The 24893-nt window shown below is 48.6% G+C and overlaps 2 protein-coding genes across 3 annotated transcripts in view; both read left to right on the top strand.

Annotated features, from left to right (window-relative positions):
- The first annotated feature begins 1488 nt into the window (after positions 1–1488).
- Positions 1489–2321, top strand: LOC136310515 (glyceraldehyde-3-phosphate dehydrogenase-like). Its single transcript, XM_066239222.1, has 2 exons — positions 1489–1639; positions 1870–2321. Exons 1-2 carry the CDS (start codon positions 1489–1491, stop codon positions 2319–2321), a joined length of 603 nt encoding a protein of 200 aa, XP_066095319.1.
- Positions 2322–14889: 12568 nt separating this feature from the next.
- SH3PXD2A (SH3 and PX domains 2A) overlaps positions 14890–24893 on the top strand; it is a 251755-nt gene continuing 241751 nt past the window's right edge. For both annotated transcript variants that reach the window (XM_066240342.1, XM_066240340.1), the window contains exon 1: positions 14890–15377. In XM_066240342.1, the coding sequence (XP_066096439.1) occupies positions 15306–15377 (72 nt within the window). In that variant the 5' untranslated portion in view covers positions 14890–15305. The remainder of the gene's footprint in view (positions 15378–24893) is intronic.

Below are 24893 nucleotides of genomic sequence, written 5' to 3'. Positions count from 1 at the left end.
TTGATGCTTCTCATCTCTCTCCCTTCCTGTCTGTCCCTATCTATCTCTCTCTCTAACTCTCTCTCTGAAAAAAAAAAAAAAAAAGACATCTCAGAATTGTCCAAGGAACAAGGAAGGTGGGGGAGCTATTCACCAACTGCAGTCCCTTGTTGGTTGCAGGTTGCTCGTAGGAACATAACAGCCAGAGAAAGTCCTCAAACACAGAGAGAAGACAGGTGCTTGATGGAGGAACACCACTGTGTAAGGAACTCCACTGAAGCGTCAGGTCCCTGGGGCGGGCTGAGGGGAAACAGGCAGCACACTGACAGTGCCCGATACACATCTATAAATCTCTTTACATAAAAAGGATCCTGTTACGCAGTATTATGTAAAAATTATTCTAAGCTATGTTTTAACTATACTTAAAACTCAAATAATATCCACATCCAAATGTGCTGTAATTCCAAATGGGAATACATTGGTGACCACAGAGCTAATTAATAGTTCTGCAAAAACTAGTTTATATGTTATACTTCTCGAGAGACATCATTCCACTATAGTTATTAGATATGAGTGCCTGAATAGCTAATGCATATTTTCTTCAAATGGATTTGCACAAGTACCCTTAAAACTAACAGTAAATTGCACTGGTGAAAAGCAGGACATTTAAGAAGAAAATTTGATGATGGACGTGATGAGTTTAATCAGGACCAAGATATCGAATATCCCATCTGAGACCAATTCTCCAAAGCAGCAGCCTCACTGTTGGTGAGAATGTGTTGAAAATGCTCATGCAAAGCCACTCAAGACAAGAGAGCATCATGATTCTTAGTTGTTTTGAGGAGTCACCTTTTATGGCAATAAAAATTACCCAAGTCCTAAATATGTTTTGTGTAGTAAATTTTGCAAATTAGTTTTATAGATCCTGCCAAGTTGCGATGCCATTTTGAGACTAAACACAGTGGAGCCAAAAACAAGGCTTTCCATTTCATCCCATGGGAAAGGAACAGCTTAAGTTTTTGAGAAAAAAAAATATGCAAAGAAGTCTGGTGATGAAAAAGCACTGATAGCGCCGCACATAAATAACACAGTGCACATGAAGAAGAAGAACATACTTCTAAGGAAAAGGTTAGGAAACCTCAAGCCATGGTTAATAAGATGCGAGTAATTGAGCAACAAGAACATCAAAAGAACAGTATAGAAGCAACAGGAACCCCTGCCTGATCATTCTGCCCAGAGGCAAATTTGCAAATGCACAAATCGCACTATAAATGTAAGTTCCTTGAGGGCAAGTCTATCCTATTCTACTCTCAAAGATTAAAGTTATGTGCATCTTTACAAACCAGCAGGAGCAAATGATGCTTCTTTTAGTAAATAATAATGGCTAACATTTACTGATGACTCACTGTGTCCCCACAATGTGCTGAACATTTTACATGGAAGGTTGAAGTGAATGGATTTGGTCATACCGGGAGTCTGGTCTTCAGGGTTGCTTTTAACTCTGGCAAAATGATTATTGTCACCTTCAACGACCCCTTCATTAACCTCAACTACATGATCTACATGTTCCAGTATGATTCTACTTATGTAAAGTTCAAAGGCAAAGTCAAGGCTGAGAACGGGAAGCTTGTCATCAATGAAAAGTCCAACCTGACCTGTGGTGGTGCAGTGGATAAAGCCTTGACCTGGAACACTGAGGTCGCCAGTTTGAAACCCTGGGCTTGCCTGGTCAAGGCACATATGGGAGTTGATGCTTCCTGCTTCTCCCCCTTTCTTTCTCTCTCTCTCTCTCTCTCTCTCTCTCTTTCTGTCCCTCCTCTTTGAGATGAATAAATAAATAAATAATAAAAATAATTTTTAAAAAAAGAAAAGTCCATCTCCATTTTCCAGGAGTGAGATCCCCCCCAACATTGAATGAGGGTGATGCTGGTGCTGAATATGCTGTGGAGTCCACTGGTGTCTTCACTACCGTGGGGAAGGCTGGGGCTCACTTGAAGGGTGGAGCCAAGAGGGACAACATCTCTGTCCTTTCTGCGGGTGCCCCCATGTTTATGATGGGTGTGAACCATGACAAGTATGTCAACAACTCCCGCAAGATTGTCAGCAATGCCTCTTACACCACCAACTTCTTGTCACCCCCCCCCCCCGCAGCTAACATCATCCATGACAACTTTGGCATCGTGGAAGGATTCATGACCACAGTCCATGCCATCACTGCCACCCAGGAAACTGCAGATGGCACCTCTGGCAAGCTGTGGCGTGATGGCCAAGGGGCTGCCCAGAACATCATCCCTGCTTCTACTGGCACTGCCAAGCTGTGGGCAGGGTCATCCCTGAGCTGAACTGCAAGCTCACTGGGATGGCCTTCTGTGTCCCCAGTCCCAATGTGTCAGTTGTGAATCTGACCTGCCACCTGGAGAAAGCTGCCAGATATGATGACATCAAGAAGGTAGTGAAGGCCCTGGCCGGTTGGCTCAGTGGTAGAGCGTCGGCCTGGTGTGCAGGAGTCCCGGGTTCGATTCCAGGCCAGGGCACACAGGAGAAGCACCCATCTACTTTCTCCACCCCTCCCCCTCTCCTTCCTCTCTGTCTCTCTCTTCCCCTCCCGCAGCCAGGGCTCCATTGGAGCAAAGTTGGCCCGGGCGCTGAGGATGGTTCTGTGGCCTCTGCCTCAGGCGCTAGAATGGCTCCGGTTGTGACGGAGCTGCGCCCTAGATGGACAGAGCATCACCCCCTGGTGGGCATTCCAGGTGGATCCCGGTCAGGCGCATGCGGGAGTCTGTCTGATTGCCTCCCTGTTTCCAACTTCAGAAAAATACAAAAAAATAAAATAAAAATAAGAAAGTGAAGCAGGCATCAGAGGACCCCCTCAAGGGCATCCTGGGCTACACTGAGGATCAGGTTATCTCCTGTGACTTTAACAGTGACACCCAGTCCTTCACCTTCGATGCTGGGACCAGCATTACCATCGATGACCACTAAGTCAGGCTCATTTCCTGGTATGACAATGAATTTGGCTACCCCAACAGAGTGGCAGACCTTATGGTCCACATGGTCTCCAAAGCGTAAGAGCCCTCTGGACTACTAGCCCCAGCGAGAAGAAAAAGAGGCCCTCAGCTGCTAGGGGGTCCTTGCCCCAAACTGATTTCCCAACATACTGAGAATCCTCTGCTGACCTCCACGGTTTCCATCCCATACCCCCGAAGTATGGGAGGGGCTTAGGGAGCTCTACCTTGTCATGTATCATCAATAATGTTCATTGTGCCCAAACCAAAAAGAAAAAAGATACAGTAAGTGCCCTCAGGATCTTTTTTTCTTCAACATTCTGTTCAACATTGTGAGCTTCATCTAGTTTATTGCAAATAACATTTTTTATTCTTTAGCATTGGTTTATAGTATTTGTTGTATAAATGTAGCATTGCTTATTGATCCACTTAGCATCAGTGGGTGCTAGGGTGCCTTTCGGTTTTGAGTTATTATGAATAATGCTGCTGTAAATATTTTTGTACATTTTTTGGTAAAGATACGCACTAATTCCTCTTGGATCTTTACCTGGGAGTGAAATGGAGGGTCATAGTATAGGCAGAGTTGAGTAATTGCAGTAGAGATAATATGGCCCAAAAAGTCTAAAATATTTACTATCATTCATTTAACAAACATTTAGTGAAAACTTGTTAGGTGTCAGACATTGTTCTCAGCACTGGGGGTGTGATCAAACAGACCAACATCCCCTGTGCTATAGAGCTGGCATCCTCATGTTTTAGTAATATCATGAATTAATAATCAGACATTACTTACATGTTTTTGTTGGCTATTCATTGGTGAGATTTTTTTTTTTTTTTTTTTGCATTTTTCTGAAGCTGGAAACAGGGAGAGACAGTCAGACAGACTCCCGCATGCGCCCGACCGGGATCCACCCAGCACGCCCACCAGGGGGCGATGCTCTGCCCACCAGGGGGCGATGCTCTGCCCATCCTGGGCGTCGCCATGTTGCGACCCTCCTGGGTGTCGCCATGTTGCGACCAGAGCCACTCTAGCGCCTGGGGCAGAGGCCACAGAGCCATCCCCAGCGCCCGGGCCATCTTTGCTCCAGTGGAGCCTTGGCTGCGGGAGGGGAAGAGAGAGACAGAGAGGAAGGCGCGGCGGAGGGGTGGAGAAGCAAATGGGCGCTTCTCCTGTGTGCCCTGGCCGGGAATCGAACCCGGGTCCTCCACACGCTAGGCCGACGCTCTACCGCTGAGCCAACCGGCCAGGGCTCATTGGTGAGATTTTTTAATTTTGTTTCTAAAAGTCTAAGCAGTGGCAACCTCTCATGTGTTAAGCAGGGTAGACAAATGGCTAAGAGTTTTGGCTTAAAAGAGTGGGATTTTCCAAGGATCTCTTGCCACAAATAGTCCAGTTCCTACTACGGTCAACAGAATCCGCAAGCAGAAATTCAGAGCCCCTTTTCGCTGGCCCCTCCCACCTTCATGGAGAACTCTTGCAATGTGCCTGAGCAGGATGCCTTGCACTTGTAGATTGGGCTGGGCCAGCTCTGACCCCGGTCAGCAGACAGCCCTGAAGTTGGCAGTAGTCACCCCAGCTGCAAGGTAACAGTGCAGTAATGCATGACCTAAAGCTATTTCCTTGGAAGAAATGATTAGTTTTAAGCTCCAGTCTTTTAATATGCTTCCAAAGAAGTTAACTATTCAGAAAACTTCCTTCTCACCCCACCCCCAAAATTAAAAAGAAAAAAACCCCACAAGAATTCCAGAAAAATAGGTAACACTTGACCTCTATGAAAGTAAAAACAAGCACAAGAAAACCCCCCAAAAACCCTCTCAAAGTATCTTTTTTTTTTTTTTTTTTGCATTTTTCCGAAGCTGGAAACGGGGAGGCAGTCAGACAGACTCCCGCATGCGCCCGACCGGGATCCACCCGGCATGCCCACCAGGGGGTGATGCTCTGCCCTTCTGGGGCATCGCTCTATTGCAACCAGAGCCATTCTAGCGCCTGAGGTAGAGGCCACAGAGCCATCCTCAGCACCCGGGCCATCTTTTGCTCCAATGGAGCCTTGGCTGTGGGAGGGGAAGAGAGAGACAGAGAGGAAGGAGAGGGGGAGGGGTAGAGAAGCAGATGGGCACTTCTCCTGCGTGCCCTGGCCGGGAATCGAACCCGGGACTCCTGCACGCCAGGCCGATGCTCTACCACTGAGCCAACCGGCCAGGGCCTCTCTTAAAGTATCTTTTAAGGTTTCAAGCTATAGCCACGTAAGTTACTGTTACCTATAGTAAGTATGTGAGTGACATTATCCAGCCATGAAAACCCATGAAATAAAAGACAATTTAGGAAAAACATTGCTTTTAGTCTATGTAGTAAATGCTTTATTTATTTATTTATTTATTTTTACAGAGACAGAGAGTGAGTCAGAGAGAGGGATAGACAGGGACAAACAGGAACGGAGAGAGATGAGAAGCATCAATCATTCGTTTTTCATTGCGCATTGAAACACCTTAGTTGTTCATTGATTGCTTTCTCATATGTGCCTTGACTGCGGGCCTTCAGCAGACCGAGTAGCCCCTTGTTGGAGCCAGCGACCTGGGGTTCAAGCTGGTGGGCTTTTGCTCAAACCAGATGAGCCCGTGCTCAAGCTGGCGACCTTGGGGTCTCGAACCTGGGTCCTCGGCATCCCAGTCCGACGCTCTATCCACTGCACCACTGCCTGGTCAGGCATAAATGCTTTATTTTGAATGTAGAAAAAGAAGTGCACACTTAGTAGAAAATTTATTTCTTCCAGCCCTCAGTAAATAGATGCTGAACAAATATTTTTAAAATCGAGAATTGAAGGGGCCCAAAAGTCTTGGTTTTTCCTAGACTAATTCATAGCTCCTTCCAGCTAGACCATGAGCTCCACAGAGAGGACAGTTCTGTTTGTGACTAAATTCCTGTTTGTGACATAAACATAAGCAGAGCGATTACACAGCACAATCCGTAGCACAACACACAGAAGGGGCTTAATAAAAAAATTGTTGATATTACTAATTGCAGTACAGTTGTAATAATAGTAACAGTAACAATCATTGTCACTATATTGTTATCATGATCTTTATTATAGCTAAAAACAACTTTTGATACTGACTAGATCAGCCCTATACAGTATATTACAGACTGAAAAAATGAGAAAACTGAGTAGCACCACCATGTTCCTAGTTATGCAGACCAAGGACCTACAGTTGTCCTTAGCACCTCCATTTTCCTCCCTGACTGATGTCACCAAACAGAGGTCTCTCTACATTCTCAAGTTCCCTTTGCTCCACCCAAGACCATCATCCTAGTCCAACCTGTTGCCACCTCATATTCCACTGCAGAACATCTATTGGTCCCCTCATTCACCAGGCCCCTTCACCAGAGGACCACAGTGATGCTTTTAAAATGTGAATTAAAAAAAAAAAAAAGACCGGCCCTGGCCAGTTGCTCAGTGGATAGAGCCTTGGCCCAGTGTATGGACGTCACAGGTTTGATTCCCAGTCAGGACACACAGGAGAAGCAATCATCTGCTTCTCTCCCCCACCCTCTCCCCCTGCTCTCCCTCTTCCCTTCCCACAGCTAGGGGCTCAGTTGATTCAAGCATGGCACAGATACTGAGTATAGCTTGGTTGGTTTGAGCACTTTGGCCTCAGGCACTAAAAATAGCTCCATACTCAAACAGCCCCAGACAGGGTTACTAGGTGGATCCTGGTCCCAGCACATGAAAGAGTCTGCCTCACTATCTCCCCTCCTCTCGCTTAAAAAAAAAAAAAAAAAAGGACCAAACAACACTTTTATTATAGAAGTACACATGCACTATAGAATTTTTAAAGACATTAATTTTAAAAATGTAAAACTTGAGCCCTGGCCGGTTGGCTCAGCGGTAGAGCGTCGGACTGGTGTGCGGGGGACCCTGGTTCGATTCCTGGCCAGGGCACATAGGAGAAGCGCCCATTTGCTTCTCCACCCCCCCCCCCTTACTCTCTGTCTCTCTCTTCCCCTCCCGCAGCCAAGGCTCCATTGGAGCAAAGATGGCCCGGGCGCTGGGGATGGCTCCTTGGCCTCTGCCCCAGGCGCTAGAGTGGCTCTGGTCACGGCAGAGTATCGCCCCCTGGTGGGCAGAGTGTCCCCTCTGGTGGGCGTGCCGGGTGGATCCCGGTCGGGCGCATGCGGGAGTCTGTCTGACTGTCTCTCCCCGTTTCCAACTTCAGAAAAAAAAAAAAAAGGTAAAACTTGACATTCCCAACATCATTCATATTTTAGTATATGTTTGCCCCACCCTGATAATATTTGTCACAATTATAATTTTACATTTTTTGTATGATTTTTAATGCCCTGGACAGATAGCTCAGTTGTTGCAAAGCACAGAAGTTGCCGGTTTAATCCCTAGTCAGGGCACATACAGGAACAGCTCGATGTTCCTGTCTCTTTCTCTCTCACTCCTCCTCTCTCACTAAAATCAATTTGATAATCAAAAAATAAAAAAGTGTCTATTTTCTCCAAAGGTAATATAACTAACTCCTTGAGGGCAAGGAATAGCCCCAAGTATATCTCCAATTGCTAGCACAGTGGGGAACACATGTTATAACTTAACAAATATTCATTGAGTGAATAAATAAACACAGTAAACTTGACAGAGTAAACAATAATTTAGTACATATATTTTGGGGTGTGTGGGCCACAAGCCCTCTTTCTTAGAATTAATTTTACAACCCAATGAGCTGATTTATAATAGTTTCATTTGGTCTGCCCATAGAGCATCGGACTAGGACGCAGAGGACCCAGGTTCGAAACCCCAAGGTCGTCGGCTTGAGCGTGGGCTCATCAGGTTTGAGCAAGGCTCATCAGCTTAAGCCCAAGGTCGCTGACTTGAGCAAGGGGTTACTCGGTCTGCTGTAGCCCCCCAATCAAGGCACATATGAAAAAGCAATCAATGAACAACTAAGGTGTTGCAACAAAGAATTGATGCTTCTCATCTTTCTCCCTTCCTGTCTGTCCCTATGTGTTCCTCTCTCTGTTACAAAAAAAAAAAAAAAAAAAAAAAAAAAGTTACATTGTACTAAGTCCATGACTCTATCCATGATAATTAATTGGGTCAGGGCAGACACTTGACCCTTTGTCCTGGGAACTAGGATCTGGACTCCAGAGGCAGCAGAGAGAGTCAGGTATGTGGGAATTGAGGGACTGCTGGATACTTGGATGGCTGGGGATTCCTTGTACATGGGTGAAGACACACAGAAAAACAGTCTACAGGTAAGGAGAATGAAACAGACACAGAGTGCTAAGCAGAGATAAGAAGTGGCGAAAACCATCAAGTTCTCAAAGATATGCTACTTATTGGCTCTACTCCAAGAAGCCCAGATACCTGTGGATCATAAGATATCATTCTGTGTTGGAAATAAAGCCCCTCTCCTTTTTTAGCTGGTTCAGCTCAATTTCTAGTACATATTTGTAAACCAAAGTGTCTCAACCAAGGCATACATTATTCATATACAGTGGTCCCTCATCTGTCACGGGGGTTAGATCCCAGAACCCCCCATGATAGGCAAAAATCCACGAAGCAGCAACCTTATATTTATTTTACATATATATATATATATATATGGCTTTATAAACCCTCCCCACACTCTTATAAACCTTTCCCCACACTGTTATTAACCTTTCCCTCACTCTTACAAACACTTTTAATTTTTTAGGCTAGAAAATCCTTACTTTACCACAAAAATAATTGAAATGATAAATATATAAAAATATCTATGCCTGACCTGTGGTGGCACAGTGGATAAAGCGTTGACCTGGAAATGCTGAGGTTGCCGGTTCGAAACCCTGGGCTTGCCTGGTCAAGGCACATATGGGAGTTGATGCTTTCCGCTCCTCCCCCCTTCTCTCTCTCCTCTCTAAAATAAATAAAAAAAAATAAAAATAAAAAAAAAATAAAATAAAATAAAAATATCTATATACCACAAAATGCCATGATATAGCGAAAAATCTGCGATACAAAATTAGAAATATATAATACAATTTAAAAATCCACAATACAGTGAGACCGCGAAAAGTGAACTGCAATCTGGCAAGGGACGACTGTATTAGGTGGTAAGATTCATCAAAGTGACCATAGTAAATCTGCCTAGGGCAATACCTTTTTAGAGAGAGAGGGTGAGAGAGAGAGAGAGACAGAGAGAGAGAGAGAAGGGGGAGGAGCAGGAAGCATCAACTCCCATATGTGCCTTGACCAGGCAAGCCCAAGGTTTCGAACCAGCGACCTCAGTGTTCCAGGTCGAGGCTTTATCCCACTGCGTCACCACAGGTCAGGCGGCAATACCTTTTTGATGTTCGTCCAAATCCCAGCATTTCACCTACATGGGAAAACCCATCCTACTGAGGCTTCCTCTGCCTTCTCTAGCCTATTGGGTAGTAAAGGAACCAAGGATGGTACCTTCTGCTTGAAACAGAGAGGACAGGATGTGGGCCGGAGGCAGACTTGACTTTGAGAGACTTGAATCTTTCACCTGAAATAGACATATGCATTCAAAGAGGACAAAAGAACCAGTAATTCTATGACATTTCAGAATAGAGAACTGAAAAATAAAAAGGGTGTGTGTGTGTGTGTGGGGGGGGGGGTTAAGCTAAAACCAGACTCATTTTGGATTGTTTGGGTTGTAGCTTCGGACTATTTAAAGGAACTCCTTTGAATTCCCCAAGGGATTTTTTTTTTCTGTTCTTTTTGTCATTCAGTGGCCAACTCAGAGTTTGCTGGTTTCTGGAAAATCCCGGGGATTTTGAAAAAGAAAATCTAGAGTCGCTTGTGGTTACAATGAAACTATGCAGAAACTATGCAGACTGATCCAGGCAGGGATACACTTGAAAGTGTGTGTAGTAGTTGAGAGAGATGGTATGAACCATCCTCCCTCTCATCCCTGAAGATCTTAAAACACAATGTACTAGTTTGGGGACCAGATGTCTGGTCAGTGTTAGGGATGCAGGCTAGAGTTATAATATTTTTTCTTCTGTAAAACTAAGGGTGCCCTTGGCCTCTTTGGCCATGCATGTCACCAGATTTCCTCCTGTTATTCCAGACCATAGTCATTTGCTAAGGCTGAAATTTCATTTGTTTCTATTTTATAAAAAATCTGTTGCATAATAACCCTCACCAGAGTCAAGGCTAACACAGGAGGTGCAGACTCAAAGCACCGTGTACAGAAACCTGTTGAGATTTTGCTGATGATCTAACCATTTAGGGAGTCAGAGAGAGGTGGCTTCTACCACCAGGCGGTTTGGCAAGCAGAAGGAGAAAGGGGGGGGGCATTATTACGGCTCTAATTAGTGAACAGTGGGGCTCAGCACACAGGGCAGTTCTGGGGCCTCATCCTGTTCTCATTCCCCAGCAACCAAGAAGAGGAGTCTGGCCAGCGATTTACTTCCCTCTGGGGAGAATGGGAGTTGGCCTCGCTGTCTACTCTCCAAATATAGGAGGGACCTTTCTCAAGACACTCCCGTACATGTCTATTGGGGCTGATCTGAAAGAGAGAGACTGAGACAGAGAAAGGAAAGAAGAAAGAAAAGAAGACAGAAGCATGAGCACCCTGGACTGCATATAGTTTAGAAATTAGCAGGTTATCTGTGCCAGGCCCCCCTGCTTGTCTCTGCCAGAGGTCAGCCAGGGACTGAGAGGGATACAACTGGGGCCAGCTGCTGGTGTTAAAGATGCTAAAACTACTTTGGCCAGGAGGGGGCCCCAAATTTCACTCAAGTTTGCACATCTCAGGGTAATAGTCCAGTTAGATAGACCCCACTTTATGGAATAGTTATCCACTATGCTAGAGCATGGAAGGGACCAGAAAGATCACCAGAGACTCAGATGTGGGAAGTGACTGCAAGATCACAAGGCTGGTTTGAGCAGAGCTAGAGAACCCAGGCTGGGTAAGTCCTGCTCCGAAACTGTTCATTTGACATCACTATTTTTTTTTTAATTTTCAACAAATTAATGAATTTGAAAGTTTAGTGATACAAACACATATAATCAAATTAAATAACTGAAATAAGTGGTTAGTTCAAGGAAACACAATGAGTAAATCCACTTACTTAATGAAAAGAAATGGCCAGCTTATTAAATACGATCAATTGTCAGCAATCCAGAGACTTAGCAATGCAATTACACAATTGTTTGAGAAGTAAAAAAATATAAAATCATCGAATAATTCCTTTTATTTAACTTGAAAACAAATGTTGATTGTTAACTAAATGAATTCTTTTATCATTATTTATTTATTTGTTTGTTTGTTTATTTTGTATTTTTCTGAAGTGAGAGGGAGGCAGAGAGACAGACTCCAGCATGCGCCCACCTGGCATGCCCACTAGGGGGTGATGCTCTGCCCATCTGGGGCATTGCTTCGTTGCAACTAGAACCCATTCTAGCGCCTGAGGTGGAGGCCAGAGAGCCATCTTCGGCCCCTGGGCCAACTTTGCTCCAATGGAGCCTCGGCTGCGGGAGGGAAAGAGAGAGAGAGAGAGCAAGGAGAGGGGGAAGTATGGAGAAACAGATAAGGCGCTTCTGTGTGCCCTGGCTTGACATCACTTTTATCAGCAGTACCTACAAATATTTGTTGAGATCCCAGAAATTTGAAAATGTGTGGAGAGGGAAAGGATGGTGCCACAGCCTAAGTTCACAGTCCTCAAGATCCTCACTGGCTTCTTACAGGTTTAGAAGGCACAGCCTGAGCAAAGCAAAGTTCAAGAACAAAGATGTCAATAAGCGTTCGATACAGTAGCGGCTGAGCCATCACAAGGCAATGTATGGCTAATAGCCAAATGAATGAATTGCAATTGCTATAGACCTTCTGATGAGGAAGAAGAGAATTATATATACTATGACTTGTTTAGCATTACTGTTTCCAATGCTTTCCTGTATATGTTCTTTGGGGTGGTCATGAAAACTACATGGGAGAGGAGGCGGGTGGGCTCTGCATATAAGGAGTGGATAGGATTTGCATGTGCACAGACCTCCATGGAGACACATACATGGTCCCCGCCCTTGAGGACTGTTCTACTTCATGGAGGTCTCCAGAGAGTGTCTGATGCTTGTGTGAATGGAGAACTGGGAAGAGGAACCCTGAGTTAACAGGACAGCAACGTGCTGGATCTGTAGGTGTTTATAGGTCCGCAAAGCATGCTCTTTAAATGAACTCTTCTTGCCTGTGAATAGGCTCATGAGCGTGTTGGTGGACAAAGACAGCTGGTCTGGGACCACCTTGTTGTGTGGCGTCAGGCAACCTGCTTAGTTTCTCTAGGCTTCAATTTGCTTCCCTGTCAAATTAAGGGAGTAAATTACCTCTCTGGTCCCTTCCAGTTGGAAAAAAAGTCTTTGGTTCTAAGCATCCTACAGTTATGTGGTTGAAAAATTAGATTTTTACTTTTCTTTTTTTTTTTTTTTTTTTTTTTTACAGAGACAGAGAGTGAGTCAGAGAGGGATAGAGAGATGAGAAGCATCAATCATTAGTTTTTCATTGCGCGTTGCAACACCTTAGTTGTTCATTGATTGCTTTCTCATATGTGCCTTGACCACGGGCCTTCAGCAGACTGAGTAACCCCTTGCTGGAGCCAGCAACCTTGGGTTCAAGCTGGTGGGATTTTTGCTCAAACCAGATGAGCCCTTGCTCAAGCTGGCGACCTCGGGGTCTCGAACCTGGGTCCTCTGCATCCCAGTCCGACGCTCTATCCAGTGCGCCACCGCCTGGTCAGGCTGAAAAATTAGATTTTTAAGTATCAGTCAATGTGCATCTTTATTTTGAGTCCCTTTCCCTTTATCCTCATTTTTTTCTTTTGGTACTTTTATGATTATATTTTGTCATTTGAATTCATACAAGGTCCTTAGATTGGAGTCATACCCAATGAGGATGACAGAATAAGGGTTTACCTGGTCCTCTCCAGCACTATTAGCTCCTTGAGCTGATCCTTTCAATATGGGCCACCCAGTGTACCTACTATGTGCCAGGCATGCTGGGGGTTTGAACGAATGAAACAAAGCCTGGTCTCCAAGGAGACTTCAGCTGGTCTCAATCATTTCTGGAGCATGTCAGGCACATGTGATGCAGGTGATCAGTAGATAGTGTGTAGAAGAGCTAGAAGGCTTAAGTCACTGTTGGGAAAAAAGAGTTTGAAACGTACCCAGGAAGAACGGAGAGGCTGTACCATTTCATACTTAAAGCCTCTTGGGCATACAGCCCCAGGAAGGAAAAGAGATTTTCTCCCACAGGTATAAATAACTTCTGCTCAACTAATCCCTAGAGACCTGGCACCATGGGGTTGGAGTGAGGGTTAGCACTCAGTTGCTCCCTCCAGGTGAGGTAATTTGAGAGCTCAGAGGGAGTTGAAAGCATTCAAGCTGTGCTTGGAGACTCAATTTAGGAGATGTCAGTTTGTCTGGAGTTTCTTAGTCTGGAAGAAGGCCATCACCTTGTAGTCAAGCACTGAATCACTAGGACAGCAGGGGAGCATGGAATATATATAGGAAAGAATCTTAAAAGACCATCTTGTTCAGCTTCCACATTTTTCAAATGAGAACATTAAGGTGACTAAATATTCTGCTCACAAAAATTAGGGGATATTTTATAGCTTCATATTCGTTTTGAAATATCCCCTAATTTTTGTGAGCAGTATATTTACTCAAGGTCAGATATTCAGATAGGGGCATCGCTTGGTGTTCTAGCACCCCTCCGTACAGATGGAGGAACAGTGTGGGACTCTGTAGCAAGCAAACGTGTGAATAAAGCCTTAGATTGGTACATGGGTTCTGACAGTGCAGAGGAGAATATATTATTAGAACAAGAGCATAAAATTCTTTGCCCCATTTCAGATGTTTCACTTTGGTCCATAGTCACAAAGCTGTATTGTGATTGTGAAGCAATAAGATTCATTGTGAAAACACTACACTATCTCTTTAAATATATTTGAAACTAGAATGGGAAAAAATGTTGAAGTAGATGGGGGGTGGGGGGGTGTAAATTGAATTAAATTGTAATTGTGCTCTTCGTCCAGGGACAGACAAGTGGCTTGGAAAGTCAGTTTTCCATGCCTGAGGGAGAGGTTGTGAGAAAGCCAGAGCCTGGGGCAATGATGAGCTGGCCCCCAAGCCAGTGCATTTTCCCACCATTGTGTGCTCCCTTCTCTCCTCCCCCGCTGGAGGAGGGTCCCAGGGGAGCCCTGGGCTTAAGGCAGTGGTGTTCTGCAGTCTTGTAACCTTACTGGTAAATGATATCACAGGTTAGTTACAGAGGCCCAGATCAGTGGACAATTCAAGCAGCGGATCGATCACATTTCCCGGGAGAATTCATCCTTTGTGACCCGCAGGGGTGGGGGGCAGGTGGTTTATTAGAAGAGGCTCAGGCTTGAAGGATTTAATAGAGGACCCCTTCCCCATTCCTGTCTCTTCCTCGGGAGGCCTGGGTAGTAACAGCAGGGTAATAAACTATATTTCATTAAAGAGATCTGGGGTATAGGAATGAGAGGGATACGTAAAAGTGGGGGGACAAAAAGACACAAACCCGCTCCAAGACTAAAACCAGGTTGGGGGCGCGCTGGCTTCACAACGCCCCCCCCCGGCCCCTCCTCCCTCGGAAGCCACCCAGAGTTTCTGAGCCCCGCAAAGTAGCCCAAGGCCGCGCCAGGCCGCCCACTGCCCTCTGGGGTGGGTGGGGACGCGCCGGCCCGCCGCGGTCTCTGGGGCTGGGCGGCAGCCCCCTCCCCGGTTCCCCAAGCCCCTCCCCCAGGCCTGGAGCCCCTCCCCGTGCGCTTCGCCTCTCTTCTCTCCCCTCCCCTCCCTTCCCTTCCTCGCCTGCCCGGCCCTGCCTCCGCCTCCAGCGCCCACAGCCTCCGCCTGCGCGAGCCCCCCGTTGCCGGAGCACGGCGAGGGGGCGCCGCCTGCCCCTCCCCAGCGCGCTGACAGCAGGCTCCGGGGTCCCCGCCCCGGCGGGACACACCCCCGCCCCTCCCCTGCTCCGCCAGTTCCCGCCGGACCCACCGGGCGGCGGCGGAGACAGCGGGCGGACGAGCCGGAGAGCGGCGGCGGCGGCGGCGGCGCGGGAGGGAAGGGGAGCGCGGCAGGCCCAAGGGGAGCCGCCCCGGGCGCACGGAGCCGGCGTGCCCTCCGGGACCGCCCCCGTCCCGGTGCCGTACCTGTGGGCGCCTGGAGCCGGGGCAGCGGCGCGCGGGGCCGAAGTGGCGGGTGGCCCCAGGGACCTGGGAAGCAGGAGAGAAAGAACCACAGCCCGGCCGGGATGAGAAGGTGACGTCGCCGGGGGGCGCTACTCGCTTTGTGGGAGAAGATGCTCGCCTACTGCGTGCAAGATGCCACCGTGGTGGATGTGGAGAAGCGGAGGAACCCCTCCAAGCACTATGTGAGTACTGCCCCAAACGGCTCTGCGGAGGTCTGGCCAGGGACCCCGGGTGGTCCCTCGCCCCTCTCCGCTGTTGAGTCTCGGAGCTAAGTGCCCACTGGGCAGCCCTCGCTGTGGAGTTTCTCTGCAAGCTGTGATCTCCAGGGAAGTCTTTTCTATTCTCCCTCCACTCGCTGCCTCCCCCAGCCCCGCGTTTTCTTTTTTTGGCTTTGGAATTGGCAAGTAGTTGCCCTTGTCTGTTACAATGGTGAAGTCATCTGTCCGCCGGAGCGTTGATGGGTGGTGGGGGAACGTTGGTCAAACCCTCATTGAGAAGCTCTATTGGGCGAGAGCATCTTCGCGGCCCTCCCTGGGGACTCGGGTCGCTCTCGCTTACACAGACCAGGATGCCTTCTGGGGCTAACCTTGGGGACGGAAGCCTCGCGCTCCCCTTTCTGCCTCCCAGGCCTGGGTCTGGGGGGCAGAGGGAGCCGCCGCGCCCCCTGCCCCACCTCCACCCTCTGCCCTGAGCTTTGATTTTCTTCTTAAAATCATTGTGTTTGTCGGTGTGAGGAGAATTGTGGCTTTTCCTTTTATCCCTACTCTGGACGTGACCCTTAACCGGGTTCATTTCCTCTGGAGTGATGCTCCATCTCCAGACACGAGGAGGCAAATGTTTGCTGTGGTCTCCGAGGAACAGCGGCCCCTCCCCCTTTCTTCCCCAAACTTAATGAGAAAGGACTAAGGTTGATTGACTCGAGCTTGGGAGTCTGTGTGACATGGCCTCCTTTCATCTCAGCCAGTCCTGTCTTCCCATCCTTCTCACCTTAGGAAGTAAACTCAGTGTCCTTGACGCCTGAGGACTCCGACTGAGCAGTCAGTGCGCCTGTGCTTGAGATGGAAGGGACCGACAGCCGACAGCCGGGCATCCAATGCAGGACTGCATCTTATTTGCAAATTAAGCACTTAAAGGACTGCTTTAGCAGGACATTTAGACTGCTCAAAGCATTAATTTTAACAATTAAAACAGGCTGTTGGTTGCTGCCCTAGACTGCACATTTGAAATGCCTTTTATTTCCCCCTTGGAAGGGAACTGGGGTTTATGCTAATGTCAGCTGCAGGGGACTCTTTCTGCCTTTATCACCCTTAGCTCTGAACTTTGGGTTTCTTATGGGAGCAAATGGGGCTGAGCTCAGGTTGGGGAAGAGGTAAACCAGGTAAACGGAGGGGCTGGTTCCTGACTAGACAGAGAGGTGGGTGCCCAGGGGGCACATTCCCTGACATGGTTGTATGGTTGTTCCTTTTGCATTATTAGGCTTAGCAAGCAACTTCCCCTGCTTTTCAAGAATGCTTTTTTAGAGGACTTGGGTCACCAGGTGGTCATCCTGCTCAGGTGGCGATGTCCATTTGTACATCCCAGTGCTTATGATCAAGTCAGCCTTCCTAACTTTTTTTCTCAAATGTTGCAGGCTGTTAGGGGTCCTTTTTCTAGTCCCGGGTTAAGATTGGCACTGCTTTCAACAGATGGCACTCTCTACTCTGGGACCCAGGCTGGTACTTTTCCAACTTTGGATTTAAGGTAAAACATCAAATTTTACCAATCTGATAAATAATGTCCAAGATTACAGATGTAGGACATACTGGCAACAGGCCAGGAGTGTTGCTAATGCGACCAAGGACCCCCTGCAGAGTGTTGAGGGGGGGTGATTCAGTGCTGGGGCTCTAAGTAACATTGGGCAAGTTACTTAACTTCCGTGGGCTTCAGTTTCCTCATTTTTATAGTGAGGATAATAATAGTACCCATCTCATAGGGTTGTTGGGAGAATTAAATGAAGTCATCCATGCAGAGCCTTAGCCCAGTTCCTGGCCCATAACAGGCAGTCATTAAATGGTAGCTTATTTTTGGTGAGATTCTGACTGAGAAAGCACTTTTGAAAAGCAGCTATTAATGGTCTGGCAAAAAGGAAGAAAGATTTTGGGTTTTAAGATTGATAATAACTTGTTTTATGTGAAAAATACAAAAGAAGTCTTGTCCAATTCCCTTGAAATGATCATTTCCTCCCTTTTTACAGACAAAAATGTTTCCCAGGACATCTCTGCTTCCCATGTAAAAATCGACATTATGTTTGGGGCAGGGAATGATGTCACTGAACAGATGGTATCCTATAGAGCCATGAACGAATGTGGTGGAAAACAGTTCAAGGAGAAAGTGTTACATGTTGTGAAACTGTGGAGCTGGCGGGGGCCTGAGGACTTACTAGGCTGGACCCATCATTTTACAGATGAGGACACTGAGAACCAGAGGGGATCCAAGTCACTTGCAGCATAGCACCTGGGTCTAATGGTCTTTTGTGTGTGGTGTGGGTTTTGTTCATTGAAGTATCCGAAATCTAGTTGGGGTTGACCAGGAAATCAAATACCTGATGGTAGCAAACGGTTCCTCACATATTCGGGACATAAATGCATAGTGTTTAAAGAGAGGGTGACTAGTAATAGAAAGTGTAGGTGGGGTCCCCAGAAGCAGGAAGAGCATGTTGGGGTGGGGGCTGTGCCTCTGAGGCTTAGGATTTCCTTTTTTCTTGGCCCTTGCACCGTGGACTCCATACACCAGAAGGTGAAGTGTTTGGGTGAGGCACTCTGGTGCGGGTCGCTAGCAGGACACACTGTGCCCAAGTCGCATATGTTCTGGAAGCCTCTGGGCTGGAGAAACATACCTTCTTCCCACCTCTCCTCCACGGATGGTGAATCTGAGTTTGTGTTTTGGCAAATTGCAGAGCAGAGAGGTTTTATGGGACATGCGTGTTAGCCAGAGGGAGCTGATGAGAGGCCGGGGACCCAAGCAGGAGGGGCTCTGCTGCCTGCAGAACGCTGGGAACACAACGCAGAGGTCCTCTCAGGACATCCAGCGAAGGGCGCGCTCTTCCCCAGGCTGAGGGGAGCTGCCTGGACACTGAGGGTCTTGTGCTTTTGGTCTGTTTATGAAAGGCAGGCATGTGGTCTCCATCATCTGGATGGTGCTGTCAGCCCCTGGCTGCCTTCGACTCTGCCAGGCCCCTGCTCAGGGTGGAGTTAGGGGAGGGTGGGCAGCTGCTGCTTAGGCTGGGCTCCCTGGCATGGAGTCGGGCTCCTCTATTAGCTTATAGGAGCTGCCACTGGAGAGACTGGCTTTGGCCCCAGACCACTTGAGTTTAAAATGATCCTGATGATGTTGGGTGAAATGCATATGTCTTCATTTACCAGTTTTCCACACGAATATGGGACAAGGTCCACAGAATTCTTCACACTCACAGGCATGTGTAGATGTAGGTCAAGTCATGTGGTTGCAGAGAGAAGCTTGTTTATCTAAAACAAACAAGGATTTATTTGTTTGGATTTGGGAGACGTTGTGCTCTCACTGTCGTTTCCTTTCCTAATTGTTGAATTCGGACAAATACTAGTCATGAGTGTTCTGATCCTCGACTCTATGGGAATGAAATAATAGCCAGCCAGTGTTAGCATTTACTATTGATGGTGCTTCACGTGCATGAGTTCATGTGATTTCTACCATTCACTGAGTGTACCCTAACATGGGGTTGGTTCTTTGATGCTTTTATACAGATGAGTTAACTGAGTCTTGGAGAAGTTAGAGATTGCTCAGGGTCTCCTAGTTAGTTAAGGCAGATCAGGGTAAAGTCAGGTCAGTTTACCTCCAAAGGGGGAATGCACTTAAAATAGGGCCCTTCCCTTCATTTGGAGTCTGGCTGGGGAGACCAACCTCAGGCCTGCACAGCAGCAAGAGAGCAATGCAGGGTGGTGTTTGAGGACTGCCTCCTTGTGTGGGACGTTCACCTCGTGCCATGGAGGACAGTCACCATGAGGCATGAGGAGTGGAGCAAATCCAGGATGACAGCTGGTCCCCAGTGATACTTTTGAGATGATAAATGAAGAATTGACCCAGCGGAAATAACATATTCTCCGTGTGTTTAGATCATTACAGATTTTTGTCTTGGGAGCTACATCTTTAGGAATTGGCCCCAGACGTGTTATTTCTCAGCCCTTCAGTTTTCCTCCAGGCCCTTAGCCTGTGGATCCAGCCCCACAGGAGGGAGGATGTGCAGCTGTGGCATGGAAAGGTCTTCTCAGGGCCTGTTTCATTAGGGGATGAGTGGTGTTGGCCAGATCAGGGTTTGAATCCCACCTCTGGCTCTTTCTGGTTGTACAAGCTGGAGCCAGCCACCCTGGGCCTCAGTTTCCTCACCTGTACACTCACAGAGCTTTGGGGAAATTGATCGGAGATAAGTTGGGGTAAAGCTTCCATTTGGTACCTGGACCCCGTCATGAGCACTCAACATATGCTAGTTTCCATCGAGTGTTCCTGTTCACCAAAACACTGGAGTACATTTAGGAGCTGATAGGTGAAGCTGAGAGAAAAGGAAAGATTGAGGCAAAAAAGGGAGGCCCAGCTGTTCATCATCTGCTGGGAAATTGGGCTACATGCCCCGTGGAAAACACCCAACGTACAAGAGGAACACATAAGCAAGGGGCAGCTGTTCAGACCTGGAGGGCTTCCTGCAGCTGAGCTAGGGATGGCTTCCCGGTCAGTTGGGAGAGAACCCGAGCTGGGGTAAAGCAGTAGAGGGGTGCTCCAGGGAAGGGCAAGGTCAAATACGATCCTAGCCCCAAGGTCAGCCCCAGAGAACAGTTTCTTCCCCTTGTCCAAGAAGGGAAATGATCTAGGGGTGATTCACAGGTCTGACAAGGCTCCCTACTTATGGAACAACCAACCACATCCTTCAAGGCCGTTGGAACAGGGAGCACAACCAGCCATTTATCATAGCCCTTTTTAGAGCTGAGTGAGGGTTTGCGGGGGTACAGATCAGGATTGGAATCACTGTGTGTGGTGGCAGGCGAAGGGGAGGGGAAGGGAAGGGAAAAATAAACCTATTTGATGTCATAGGAGACTGGTTCCAGTTCCAGAAATATAAGTGCCAGCTGCTGCATTTTCCAAAGAGATGTTCCGGGGCCAGCATGAGTTAATGGCCAGTGGAGGCTCTGAATTAGAGGAGCGTTGTTAGGACTTCTGACTTTGGGTTTGCACAGCAGTCCCCTGGAAATTGCCTTCTAATTTCCTCAGCTTGAGTCACTGACCAGGCTCTTTCTTAGCCAGAAAATGTCTAATAGGCAACTCTGTTCTCTTTTGCCTCTTGATTGAACGAAATAAAACAAATAATAGCATTATACATATGGCAGTTACGTTTTACTCCTGTTGAGTTCTGAGAATCCAGGAAAGGGATAATGGATTAGGACAGGGATCCAAGGAACAGGAAGGGCAAGGGGTGTGTGTGGGAAATGAGGTGGAGATTCTGGCTTTGGACATAGGTTCTGAGCGAGGGCCAGAGGTTTACTCTGCCCTGGCAATTGCCAAAAACAATGGAAACATCCAGTAGGGTGGCTAGCATTTCAAGAGTGGATTCCCAGAGCTATGTGTGATTTCTCGCAGCTGCTACCTGCAGTCAAGTCTGTCAGAGGAAGGCAGGTGAACGGAGAGGTCAGGAGCCTTAGAAAGGAGGGCGGGAGTGTGAGCCATCAGAAGGCTGCCCGCATGCCCCCGAGTAACCGCCAGGCAAGTTCTACATCAACAGAGTTGCTGAGCAGAGTCCAGCGAGGATAAGACGCACAGTGAGGAGAGAAGGGCGAGAACTGATATATACTTACATATACGCACCTACTACGTGCCAGGCAGTGCAAAATGTACCTTTTTAGAGAGGATCTTATTGGACCTTCCTAACAACCACGTGAGGTTTTTTTTGTTGTGGTTGTTTTTTTGTTTTGTTTTTTGTTTTTTACAGAGACAGAAAGAGAGTCAGAGAGAGGGATAGATAGGGACAGACAGACAGGAATGGAGAGAGATGAGAAGCATCAGTCATTAGTTTTTCGTTGTGACACCTTAGTTGTTCATTGATTGCTTTCTCATATGTGCCTTGACCAGGGGGCTACAGCAGACAGAGTAACTCCTTGCTGGAGCCAGCGACCCTGGGTCCAAACTGGTGAGCTTTGCTCAAACCAGATGAGTCAGTGCTCAAGCTGGCGACCTCAGGGATCTCGAACCTGGGTCCTTCCGCATTCTAGTCCAACGATCTATCCACTGCACCACCGCCTGGTCAGGCCCACGTGAGGTTTTTATCCCCACTTTACCTATGTGGAAATTGAAGCCCAGAGAGTTTATGTGACTCTTCCTCAGGGTAACTCAGTGGCAAAGCTGGGATCCTCACTTTGGTCTCTGACACCCACGTCTGTGAACTTGTCGCTTTCTTCCCTAGTAGAGCGGTCAGTGAGGGGGGCATGGCAGTAACTGAGGAGTCTAGGCAGCACCCGGGATGACTTGCATCTGGAAGTCCGCGTTGGCAGAGAACACCTGGGCTCTGGTGCCCCTGGGCTGGAATCCTGTCTCCACCACTTACTGCCAGGGGACCCAGAGCAAGGTACTGATAACCCTGTGTCTCATTTTCCTCACCTGTAAACAAACAAACAAACAAACAAATGAGCGGAAGCAGGCCCTCAGCATAGGGTTGTGGCGAGGATTACTAAATTAATAAACATGAAGAGTTTAGAACTGTACCTGGCATGGATTAAGCACAACATAGGTATCTGACATAATAATCAAGTTCAGAGGCAGAGGGCTTGCTGGGAACTGAGTTTCAGGGAAGATGGGCTGGAGACAGCAGGCTTCCTGAGAAGCCGTGAGGAGGCGTCACTAGGATATGACGGAAAGAGGAGGATTCAGGAGGGAGAAGAGAGAAGGGCATTCCAAGGAGGGAAAAGCACAGGTGCTGGAGGTAGGCCTCACAAGGAAACTGGACAGAACCCACGGGGAGAGAAGGGTGCAGGAGAGACCAGGCCCGCTTCTGACAGCCTCGAATGCCAGCTGAGGGAATTCGGTTTATTGTGTGGACACCTCTGACCCTTCCCTTTCTCTCAAGGCTTGTGGGGTTAGGGGAGCTGACTGTCACAACGGGGTCCTTTTGGTGCATTCCAGTGCTGGCCCTCGGGTTGTTCCTGCAGCCATGACTGGGACAGAGCTCGAGCAGGACTGGAACCTTTTTCCAGTTCTGCACTGGAGACTCGAGTTGGCAGCTAGAGCCCAGGCCCTCTTTGTTTACAGTTCTTACTTCGAGGGGTCAGGCCGCCTCATAAAAGATGATTGCACCCCGGAGGTCTTTCGAAGGGAGGGTGTGGAGGAGGAGGAGAAGGGGAGCAGCAGGCGTGAGGCATGGCTGTGCTTGGGGCCTTGCCTCGCCTCACGGTGGAGGACCCCGGCTGGCAGAGGGCCCCGGCTGGTGGAGGACCCCGGCTGGCAGAGGGCCCCGGCTGGTGGAGGACCCCGGCTGGTGGAGGGCCCCGGCTGGTGGAGGACCCCGGCTGGTGGAGGACCCCAGCTGGTGGAGGACCCCGGCTGGCAGAGGGCCCCGGCTGGTGGAGGACCCCAGCTGGCAGAGGGCCCCGGCTGGTGGAGGACCCCGGCTGGTGGAGGACCCCAGCTGGTGGAGGACCCCGGCTGGCAGAGGGCCCCGGCTGGTGGAGGACCCCGGCTGGTGGAGGACCCCAGCTGGCAGAGGGCCCCAGCTGGCGGAGGGCCCCGGCTGGTGGAGGACCCCGGCTGGCTAGCGGAAGGCCCTGGCTGGTGGAGGACCCCGGCTGGCGGAGGACCCCAGCTGGCAGAGGGCCCCAGCTGGCGGACGGCCCCGGCTGGCAGAGCCTGTGCAGCCGCTGGATGTCACAGGGAGTGCTCTCCATCCACATTCCCAGACACGGCGGCCACTGCAGCACCGCACGGGCAAGAGGGAGGAAACCCTGATCCTTGCAGGGTCTGGGGGCTGATACTGAACAGCTTTCTGGGGGCCCATGATGTCTTTGAAGTCTCAGCGTTACCTGAAACAGTCTGGCTAATGTTGCCTTCTCCCTCAACATTTCTCTGAACTTGTTTTACTTTTTAAACACAGTGCTTCAACTACGTCTTCCTGTGTTTAACCCTCGCCACGCTCCCAGACTCTCCAGTGAGCCTGATTATTTAGGGAAAATGCAATGCTAAAAGCAATAGCTAACGTTTCTGAATGCTTTCTCCGGGCTCAGAGTTTCATGGAAACACTCAAAACTGCCCTTGAATGTGTCTTTACCGCTGGCCTCCACGCTGTCCAGGCCAGGATACTGGGGCCCATGGAGCATAAATGGTTTGCCAAATGCCACACAGCCAATAAGCTGCATGTAGAGAGGTGCCTGCCCTGTCAACACAGAGACCTCACAGCCCCTTAATCACCTGATATACCTGGGAGACTGAACCCCAAGGCGATTCCACCCGAGGCTTGGCTGGTGTCACCTTCCCCGTCCTGATCTCCATTTACCCATCTGGAAAATGGGCTGATTGCTTCCTTTCCGGCCTGCCTTGTAGAGGAGAGGGTGGGTGGGAGAGATGCTTTGATAAGTGCCAAGCCCAGAGAAAATAGTTGTGTGAAGGAATGATTTCTAAGCCACTCAACTTTGTTTCTTAATCGTTTGGGGAAGGGGATATTTTACAAAAAGGAGTTGTTCCTGGTGCCCTTCCCGGGATCACTTTAGTCCTGAGTGTGGCTTCAAGAAAACCACGCTGGGACTTACGCTTGCTGCTTTCCGAGCCTATCATTTTTGTGAATGGGAAGACACAGATCTCTGTCCAGTCCCTTCTCTGCCTGCTGTTACCTGAGGGGAGGAAGGGACAGCCCGGAGGCTGAGTTAGCAAAGGGGAAACAGCTGTGCTTTCTGCTCCTCCACTGAGCTGCTTTCTCTGGCCCTTTGCTGTCATTTCCCTTTGGCTGGTGAGGAAGCCACCCTCCCCAAGCCGGGGTGGAGGTGCATGTGGGGTGGGGGCGGAATCCCTTCCTGTGTGTGTGTGTGTGTGTGTGTGTGTGTGTGTGTGTGTCGCTGCAGCATGAATTATGCAGTGGAATGTGTGGGGCGCCCTCTAACCTGCCTCTGGGATCCCTAGATGTGAACTTCAGACCTGGCAAAAATCATCACTCTTATCAGATCTGACTGTAACTCCAAGGAGAACGAGGTGGGGGTGGTACCCGATGCTGGTAGCGTATGGGTGGGGATGTACCAGGGGAGTATACCAGGGGGATGTACATGGGGGGAGGGTAAGGGATTACGTGGGTGTGGAACTGGTCTGTTGGTAGAAAGCCGTTGTTGTTTTCCTTTTTCCGGGAATATTCTCACTCAAGGTAATAAAGGAGACTTTGACCTGTCTTACGTGAGCACCATCATCAGAGGGCTGCCACGTATTGAATTCCTATTTTCTGCCAGGACAGCCAGGCCTTTTACTTATATAATCTCTGATCTTGACACAGCCCTGAAGGTATGCATTTTTAAGCCCCACTCTACTCACAGGGAGACTGAGGTCCAGAAAGTTTAGGGTGCATTGTTAGTCAGTACAAAGCCAGGTGTGTTTGGCCCCGCCCCCAGCCTGTGCCTGTTTCACACTGACTCTGCCGTCTACGCTGGTCCCGCTCCAGGCCTGTTCTGGGG

Source organism: Saccopteryx bilineata, chromosome 7 (genome assembly GCF_036850765.1).
Source record: "Saccopteryx bilineata isolate mSacBil1 chromosome 7, mSacBil1_pri_phased_curated, whole genome shotgun sequence".
NCBI classification, from domain to species: Eukaryota; Metazoa; Chordata; class Mammalia; order Chiroptera; family Emballonuridae; genus Saccopteryx; species Saccopteryx bilineata.
The sequence above is the reverse complement of the archived record's forward strand: the minus strand, read 5'-3'. Positions and strand labels throughout refer to the sequence as shown.

What these genes read in the sequence shown, in the direction of transcription:
- LOC136310515 (XM_066239222.1), top strand. Translation starts at nt 1,489, where the DNA reads ATGATTATTGTCACCTTCAACGACCCCTTCATTAACCTCAACTACATG. An exon ending in AAAGTCCAACCTGACCTGTG is followed by an intron (nt 1,640 to 1,869) that starts GTGGTGCAGTGG and finishes TCCATTTTCCAG; the next exon opens with GAGTGAGATCCCCCCCAACA.